General features: G+C 32.0%; 1 protein-coding gene across 1 annotated transcript; it reads left to right on the top strand.

Moving 5' to 3' along the window:
- Positions 1-7739: 7739 nt before the first annotated feature.
- Positions 7740-8633, top strand: LOC136982547 (uncharacterized). Its single transcript, XM_067279048.1, has one exon. It carries the CDS (start codon positions 7740-7742, stop codon positions 8631-8633), a length of 894 nt encoding a protein of 297 aa, XP_067135149.1.
- Positions 8634-8870: the final 237 nt, after the last annotated feature.

Here is an 8870-nt window from a genome sequence, read left to right as displayed (position 1 = left end):
ATATTACGATTTAGTATGTCCCATCTGCAAGGGGGTGTAGAAAAAAACGTGTACAATTCTTGTATAATGTTAAAAAATTAACTGTTACTTTGGCAGCATCATTTACAACCAAATTTAATGAATGAGACGCACGAGGTATAAAAAAGCTCTAGAGTTTATTTTTCTTAAATTTACGATTTATGTATCGGTTGTCATAAAAATTTGTCTTTCCACTTTTTTCTCACGACTACAAATATTCAAGTACAAAGTAACTGGTTTCAACTTATTCCTACTTAAGTAGTAGTTAAATAATTAAGCGATTAGGGAATTAGGGACATCAATAAAACCCTGATGAAAGAATCGAAATTTTACTTAAACAGAAGCTTAACCCAACCAATCTCTTGCCGAGTACAGTGGGGACTGATCTCTTCATAATATTAAATAATAAAGACAGAAATTTTTCCAGTTCAATGAGAGTGACTAAAAAGTTGTAAATTTTGGAAATTTTCGTGGACACTGGTCCAAAAACGAATTAGAAAACAAATGACGAACGATCTACTTAGTATTAAGTTTAACATATTTAGATTTTTACAGCTATGGTGAAAAACGCTTAAAATTTACAACAACCCTGTCGCGTTCTTTGAGGTACACTAGTGATGCGATTTAAGAAGCATTTGACATTGACCAGTATCGGCACCCTCGAGATTTGGCATGCAAACACTGCACACCTGAGCCGTCTCTGATTCCATCCATTAGCCACTCCTATCGAGCTATTTGACTAAGTGGATTGTTTTAAAATTTTAAAAGTAAAGAATATTTTATGTTATTTTTATGTACGTTTTTTTACAAAGCTACATTTAATTATAATTTTCTTTAAAAGTACAGTAGAGCGTCGATAAGTGGAACGTCGGTAAGTGGAATGGCCGGAAAGTGGAACGATTTTCAGTCGGACTGTGTCGTGCTGAATCGAATGTTTTTGATACTAAATTTACTTCTAAAGTATAATTTTCATGTTTTTTATATTCTTTAATATATTTATTTTGTTTGTACAAAATGCAGAAATAATTTTTAACGATACGATAGCCTCGATGATGATTATAAAAATTTTCGTTAGGCTTAAAATCGACGAAAATTCAACATGAAGCGATACGCAACGGAGAAAAATTTGAACATCGGACAGGTTAATGTATTTTTTCGTACAAAGTCGGAAACTGGAACAAATCATTAACTGGAAGGACCCCAGTCCCCAATTGGTTCCACTTATCGACGCTCTACTGTATATTAATACAGTTGAACAATATATTGAATCAGGTATGTATATCCAGCGTACATTTTATTTCACCGAGTAAGTTTTTATAATTTATTTTTAATTTTAGCCCTTATATCGTGGCTAGCGACTCGGAATGTAACTGTGATATTAAAAATACATTTAGAGAAGTCTACAGTTTTTACTGGCTTATTGAACAAATGAATACGAATGAACCCTAGACCATCACTGACGCGCAATTAACTGATTGCCCCTGGAAGTCGGCTTCTTACAGAAACACAGTTTCCCTGTCACCAAATGTCACGGCACGCCACTGGTCCGCATCGTACATACAGTGCAGTACATTATATAAAATATACGTACGATGCCCTTTTTTATAATCTAAAGATAAAGGCGCCGCTGAGTCAATTCTTTGCATTTTTACACTTATAAAAATGCAAAGAAAACGAGCAATTTTTATTAATTATTTTTGCAGGCCAGCGTTGTGACGTCGCCACAACGCTGGCCTGCAACGTTTCGTCATAATGCAGTGTCTTGCCCCTGTACATCATACTTCCCCTATTAACAATGAAGTCATGTCGGTTATGTATCTAACGCCATTCAGGAGAAAATTTTTGATTTGTAACAACGTTATTTCCGGTACAGACTGGAAAAGTTCATCTATAGTTAAACAGGGTCTCCTGTCCCTAAGCTTTCTTTATCTGGTTTTGACTCTCATCTATCTAACACCGTTCTCGAGATTAAGGAAGGAAGGACAGACATACAGATTGACAACAGTGGGAATATAGATCTGCGATTTTTTTGAAATTGTAGCCCAATTACATTCGGAGCCGTAATCAACTGTTCATTATCATCGCCGTTGTATATTGTTATTTTGTAAACAAGTGTTGTTCGTAATATCTGCCATCGACGATGTCAGAAAGCTAGAAAACCAATCAGCATCCACCGAAATCGATCATGTGATTCATCTGACATCATATCGAAGTACCTGGCTTACCATCCCGCTCTTTACATTTTAGGATTTAGTCACTTTAAATAAAGTATTCCATTTACTTATTTATTTAGCTCTTCGAGTCTTTTTATTTCCATTTATAAGTTGGTTAATATATAAAAAATCTTAATTACCTTTACTTTTGCATCTTTTGATTCTTCCGGCAACAATTGTTTATACCAGGGCATTTTTAAAAAAGGTCTCGTCTCAAATGGATGAGAAGACTGTAAGTTGTATTGCAAGTTGTATAAGTGTGCACATTCAGCACAAATGCACGAAAAAATGTAGGACATACGTATTATATGTAGTTAATTTATCCGAAAAGTGAAGAAAATTGTTTTTTTACCTTTTAAATAAAGATACTTAACTAAAAAATAAGTAGGCCTACCAAAAGAACTTACTGTATTTCCATATACAGTAATATCATTTTATTATTATGAGGCCGTGCGCGCGTGCGTTAGAACTTATAAAAAGCCACAGGTTCTCCATTTCTTGTAGTTTTTGCTTTCAAGGATTGTTATATCGGTTGATCGAAATTAAAGTACCCTATTCAACAGTATCTAGAAAGAGGTCGCATTTAGAAAGAATCCAAATGCAACCAAGTCTGGCATGGTGATATTTCAGGATATGCGAAATATTTCGGTATTACAAAAACTACCGGTATTACCGAAACTCGCCATTTTGCTACTTTTGTTGTTGCAAAAAAAAAAAAAAACAGTTTTCTTTGCATACGCACGTTGCTGCCAAGTTTCATGTATAAAAGTGGCTACGCTATTGAATATCATTCAACAGTTGTCGTCTGTGATGACTATCATCTTGTAGAATGTGCATTTTTGAAGCAGTTTTGTAAAAACAACAGCAATTCTATGGCTGCATTTGTGAGCACCCGAACGGGGGTCGACTGGGAGGTCTAAATGTGGGGTATCTATCGAGAAATTAAAGCTCTCCTTTTCAGACACGAATAGGAGGAATTAAATGTCTCGATTAAACAATGGAAGTTTTTTCGTAAATTATTTAAAACAATAGAAAAGACTAAAGTCGAGGAAAACGCGGCTGGAGAGGAGTCGTATTTAGTCGCGACGTCGACCTCTCCCGCACCCTCCATTGGGTTTCGAATTGTCACCTGATGACGATGAGAGACCAATGGAGAGGTGACTTTGGATGAAAAACTTATAAAACCGCGCGTTTCAAGGAGATTCGGGGTTCTTGTTTCTTGGTTCGTAGTGTGCCTCTACGGGATTTTGTGCTCTCGGGATTCCATAACGAAAGCTGTTTCGACATCCCAAGATTTGATCTTCGCTCTCCCGTCCCATCAAGAATCGTCAAGGTACACCTAGTCGCCGGAAGTCATCTTTTCAAGTTGTGCCGTGTGCTCCGGGGCCGTCACCCGCCACATCTCCTTCGCCAGAAGAAGAGAAACGATCGTCGGAACAATTGAACTTTTCGCACAGACTTGTTCTCCACTTTGGATAGGTCTTACGCCGAATTATAAGAGTAATTGTAAGCGCAATTTTTATATTTAATAAACGGTTTACGATGGAAAACCTGCCTCAGTCTTTCCACTCCCACACGACAGTGTTGACCGCTCGATTGTCGTGACATCTTTCCACCCAGTCGGCTAACCTCACACATTTTGCGTTTTAAGAATTTTGCGTTGTAAGAATTTACACCGAGGACCATTGACTCAGAGGCTACGGAAGAAAACTTTTAGCGAAACTTTCAATTTTGGCAATAAAAGTAATATTAGAATGTAAATTACTAAGGTATCTAAGTCTGCAATAAAACTACTATATTTATTTCCCAACATCAAAAACGTAAATAAATATCGAAGTATAAACACACAAATTCGTGTAATAACAACCACTTGGCTTTTTTCCACCTTTATTTAGTTGATACGGTACACGTTTCGGGCCTTATGCCCCTCATCAGTCAACTAAAATAATATAAAATAATGTATACAGCGTTTTTACCGACAAGTTATATAAACATTTAAACGTATATACACATTCCCCCAGTATGGCACTTGTACACGGTAAGTTTGGACATTACAAACTCGAGAATAAAAGTTATAAAATTCTTGTACATCTATTTTGAGTTAAAAAGTACAACTATTTAATATAACAATAAATTTAAATTAACTATGAATGAAACTGGGACAAATTCTTACTTTGTTGTTCTCTTGTACTTCTTAGTAGAGATGGTTAATACACAGTACATTTTCAAAGGTCGTTCAAGCACTTTTGGCTCGTTTATGTTGAAACAGAATCCAGAAAATTTGTTTAAAGACAAATTTGTAGACAAACTTTGGGTATAAGTTTTAGTCTGAACTTTCCCGTTTGAACGTTGTTTAGGTCGTGTGACATTTAAAATTTGCATAACTACATGTAGGGGGTTGAAACAAAGTAAGCCCCCTAGTGGTATTTTTGGTAAAATATTAAGATTTATTGTATTTTTAACTAAATATTAAAATTTATAATATATTTAACCAGTTTTTGTTAATATTTATACTTGTATTTTTATTTATACAATTTTCTGAGTTAATTATAGCAAAACTTTCTTTAAACTTTCTATTATATATGTCTTTTTCTTTGTACAGAATTTTGGTGTTGTCCTTATCAATATTACAATTATTTATTAAGCAGTGGTCGTGGAAAACGGATTGCATCCTTTGGTGCTTCATATCAGCTATATGTTCTTTTATTCGTATTTTTAATTTCCGTTTTGTTTCTCCAATATAGGTATGTGGGTCTTTGCAAGTACATGGTATTTTATAAACGACGTTTTTGGATTCTTCGATGTTTTCATCAGGTTGTTTTTTTCCTTTATTTATTATTCGTGATTGCAATTTTTGATATTTTGGTGCCAACTTTATATTTATTTTTCTCATTTCTTTGTTTATTTCTTCATACAGTCCTTTTATGTATGGGAAACTTTTGTATTTTATATCTTGGTTTTTTATTTCCTGGATTTGTTTTTCATAGGTTGATTTTTCTATTTGTGTTTCCCATGTATTTATCAATCTAATTGGGTATCCGTCTAGTATGAACTTTTTCTTTAAATTATTTAGATGCTTTTGAACATTTTCAGGTTTACTAGTTCTACTTTTAATTTTTTTGTATTCCATGATGAAGACGTTTTGTTTTATATACAGTGGTATTTGGGAGCTGTAGTTTATAGTTTTTGTTATGGCACAAGGTTTCTTAAAGGGTTCAAATTCTAGAGTTATTTATATTCCTTTTGATTGTAATATCCAAGTAATTTATATTATTGTGTATACTATCTTCTTCTTCGATTTTGAACTTAATATTATTGTGTATATTGTTTATGAGCGTATTTATCTTATCTATTGTAATAATTGAAGTATCATATATAATTATTATGTCGTCTACGTAGCGTTTATAAAAGTTTATTCCATGTATGTTGTTTATCTTCTCATCAATGTCTATCATTACTATTTCTGCAAGCTTTGGACCGATAACTGAACCCATACTTATGCCTTCTTCTTGTGTGTAGTAATTGCCTTCATATTCGAAATAGTTGCTTTTATAAGCGAATTCTATTAAGTTTATTATTTCCGGTTCTACGTTGAGTTTTATTAATTTTGGTTCTATTATGTCCCATGTCATGGACGGATACATATCAGTAATATCTAGGCTGGCGATTTTCATATTTCTTTCTATTTTTAGTTTTTTGATATCATGAAGAAGTTCGTCGGTATTCATTATTGTGAAAGTAGAGTTTTGGAATTGTTTCAGTTGTTCTTTTAGAAATTTTTCTAAATTATACAAGGATGAGTTCTTGAAGTCTATTATCGGCCGTCACTTTATCACCTGGTTTGTGGGTTTTTAAATATATATTTATTTTTGGTGTACGATCATTATTATCATTTAGGATGAATTCTTTCTCTTGTTTGGTTAGTTTATTTAATTTTTGTAATTTAGTAATTCTATTTTTTAGTTCTTTTTGTATAACTTCTTTCGGGTCAATTGGGAGTAGTCTAAATTTTTCACTTTCCACTAGATCATATTTTTTCTTTTTTATCCAGTCTGAATATACTATTATAAGTTGCTTGGATTTATCTGCTTTAAGTATATCTAAGTTATTATCTAACAAAAACTTTTTTACTTGACTAATTTTATTATTATATGTGTAGTAATATTTATCTTTTATTACTTTCCTTCCTTTTTTTTGTTATATATTTCTTTATCTTGTTGCTAATATTCATTTTCATAAACTGAGACTCTGTGTCTTGGAGGGTGTTGCATATTTTGTCTAAGTTTGGTATAATTGTTAAAGCTTCCCACTTATTTGGGCCGCTGTAATCTAATCCTTTTCGTAAGACATCAAGAATTTCTTCAGGTATATCTATATTAGTTTTATTTTCCACTATGGAAACTTCCCACTCCTTTATTTCGGTGGTAGATGGATATTGAAATTTTTTTATTAATTTCCCGATTTTTTTACTTTTGTAGTGTTCTAAACTCTCTATTTGTTTTTGCTCTTGATGTTGGTCAAGCTCGATATCGGTATTTTCTCTTTTCCTCAAATTACGTTTCAATCACCTTAGTTTTATGTACTTGTACTTTATTGCTGATCTTAGGAATTATTTTAAATTAAAATAATTCCTAAGATCAGCAATAAAGTACAAGTACATAAAACTAAGGTGATTGAAACGTAATTTGAGGAAAAGAGAAAATACCGATATCGAGCTTGACCAACATCAAGAGCAAAAACAAATAGAGAGTTTAGAACACTACAAAAGTAAAAAAATCGGGAAATTAATAAAAAAATTTCAATATCCATCTACCACCGAAATAAAGGAGTGGGAAGTTTCCATAGTGGAAAATAAAACTAATATAGATATACCTGAAGAAATTCTTGATGTCTTACGAAAAGGATTAGATTACAGCGGCCCAAATAAGTGGGAAGCTTTAACAATTATACCAAACTTAGACAAAATATGCAACACCCTCCAAGACACAGAGTCTCAGTTTATGAAAATGAATATTAGCAACAAGATAAAGAAATATATAACAAAAAAAAGGAAGGAAAGTAATAAAAGATAAATATTACTACACATATAATAATAAAATTAGTCAAGTAAAAAAGTTTTTGTTAGATAATAACTTAGATATACTTAAAGCAGATAAATCCAAGCAACTTATAATAGTATATTCAGACTGGATAAAAAAGAAAAAATATGATCTAGTGGAAAGTGAAAAATTTAGACTACTCCCAATTGACCCGAAAGAAGTTATACAAAAAGAACTAAAAAATAGAATTACTAAATTACAAAAATTAAATAAACTAACCAAACAAGAGAAAGAATTCATCCTAAATGATAATAATGATCGTACACCAAAAATAAATATATATTTGAAAACCCACAAACCAGGTGATAAAGTACGGCCGATAATAGACTTCAAGAACTCATCCTTGTATAATTTAGAAAAATTTCTAAAAGAACAACTGAAACAATTCCAAAACTCTACTTTCACAATAATGAATACCGACGAACTTCTTCATGATATCAAAAAACTAAAAATAGAAAGAAATATGAAAATCGCCAGCCTAGATATTACTGATATGTATCCGTCCATGACATGGGACATAATAGAACCAAAATTAATAAAACTCAACGTAGAACCGGAAATAATAAACTTAATAGAATTCGCTTATAAAAGCAACTATTTCGAATATGAAGGCAATTACTACACACAAGAAGAAGGCATAAGTATGGGTTCAGTTATCGGTCCAAAGCTTGCAGAAATAGTAATGATAGACATTGATGAGAAGATAAACAACATACATGGAATAAACTTTTATAAACGCTACGTAGACGACATAATAATTATATATGATACTTCAATTATTACAATAGATAAGATAAATACGCTCATAAACAATATACACAATAATATTAAGTTCAAAATCGAAGAAGAAGATAGTATACACAATAATATAAATTACTTGGATATTACAATCAAAAGGAATATAAATAACTTAGAATTTGAACCCTTTAAGAAACCTTGTGCCATAACAAAAACTATAAACTACAGCTCCCAAATACCACTGTATATAAAACAAAACGTCTTCATCATGGAATACAAAAAAATTAAAAGTAGAACTAGTAAACCTGAAAATGTTCAAAAGCATCTAAATAATTTAAAGAAAAAGTTCATACTAGACGGATACCCAATTAGATTGATAAATACATGGGAAACACAAATAGAAAAATCAACCTATGAAAAACAAATCCAGGAAATAAAAAACCAAGATATAAAATACAAAAGTTTCCCATACATAAAAGGACTGTATGAAGAAATAAACAAAGAAATGAGAAAAATAAAAGTTGGCACCAAAATATCAAAAATTGCAATCACGAATAATAAATAAAGGAAAAAAACAACCTGATGAAAACATCGAAGAATCCAAAAACGTCGTTTATAAAATACCATGTACTTGCAAAGACCCACATACCTACATTGGAGAAACAAAACGGAAATTAAAAATACGAATAAAAGAACATATAGCTGATATGAAGCACCAAAGGATGCAATCCGTTTTCCACGACCACTGCTTAATAAATAATTGTAATATTGATAAGGACAACACCAAAATTCTGTACAAAGA

This window comes from Centruroides vittatus, unplaced genomic scaffold (genome assembly GCF_030686945.1).
Source record: "Centruroides vittatus isolate TY-2023 unplaced genomic scaffold, ASM3068694v2 contig_1168, whole genome shotgun sequence".
Taxonomy (NCBI): Eukaryota; Metazoa; Arthropoda; class Arachnida; order Scorpiones; family Buthidae; genus Centruroides; species Centruroides vittatus.
The sequence above is the reverse complement of the archived record's forward strand: the minus strand, read 5'-3'. Positions and strand labels throughout refer to the sequence as shown.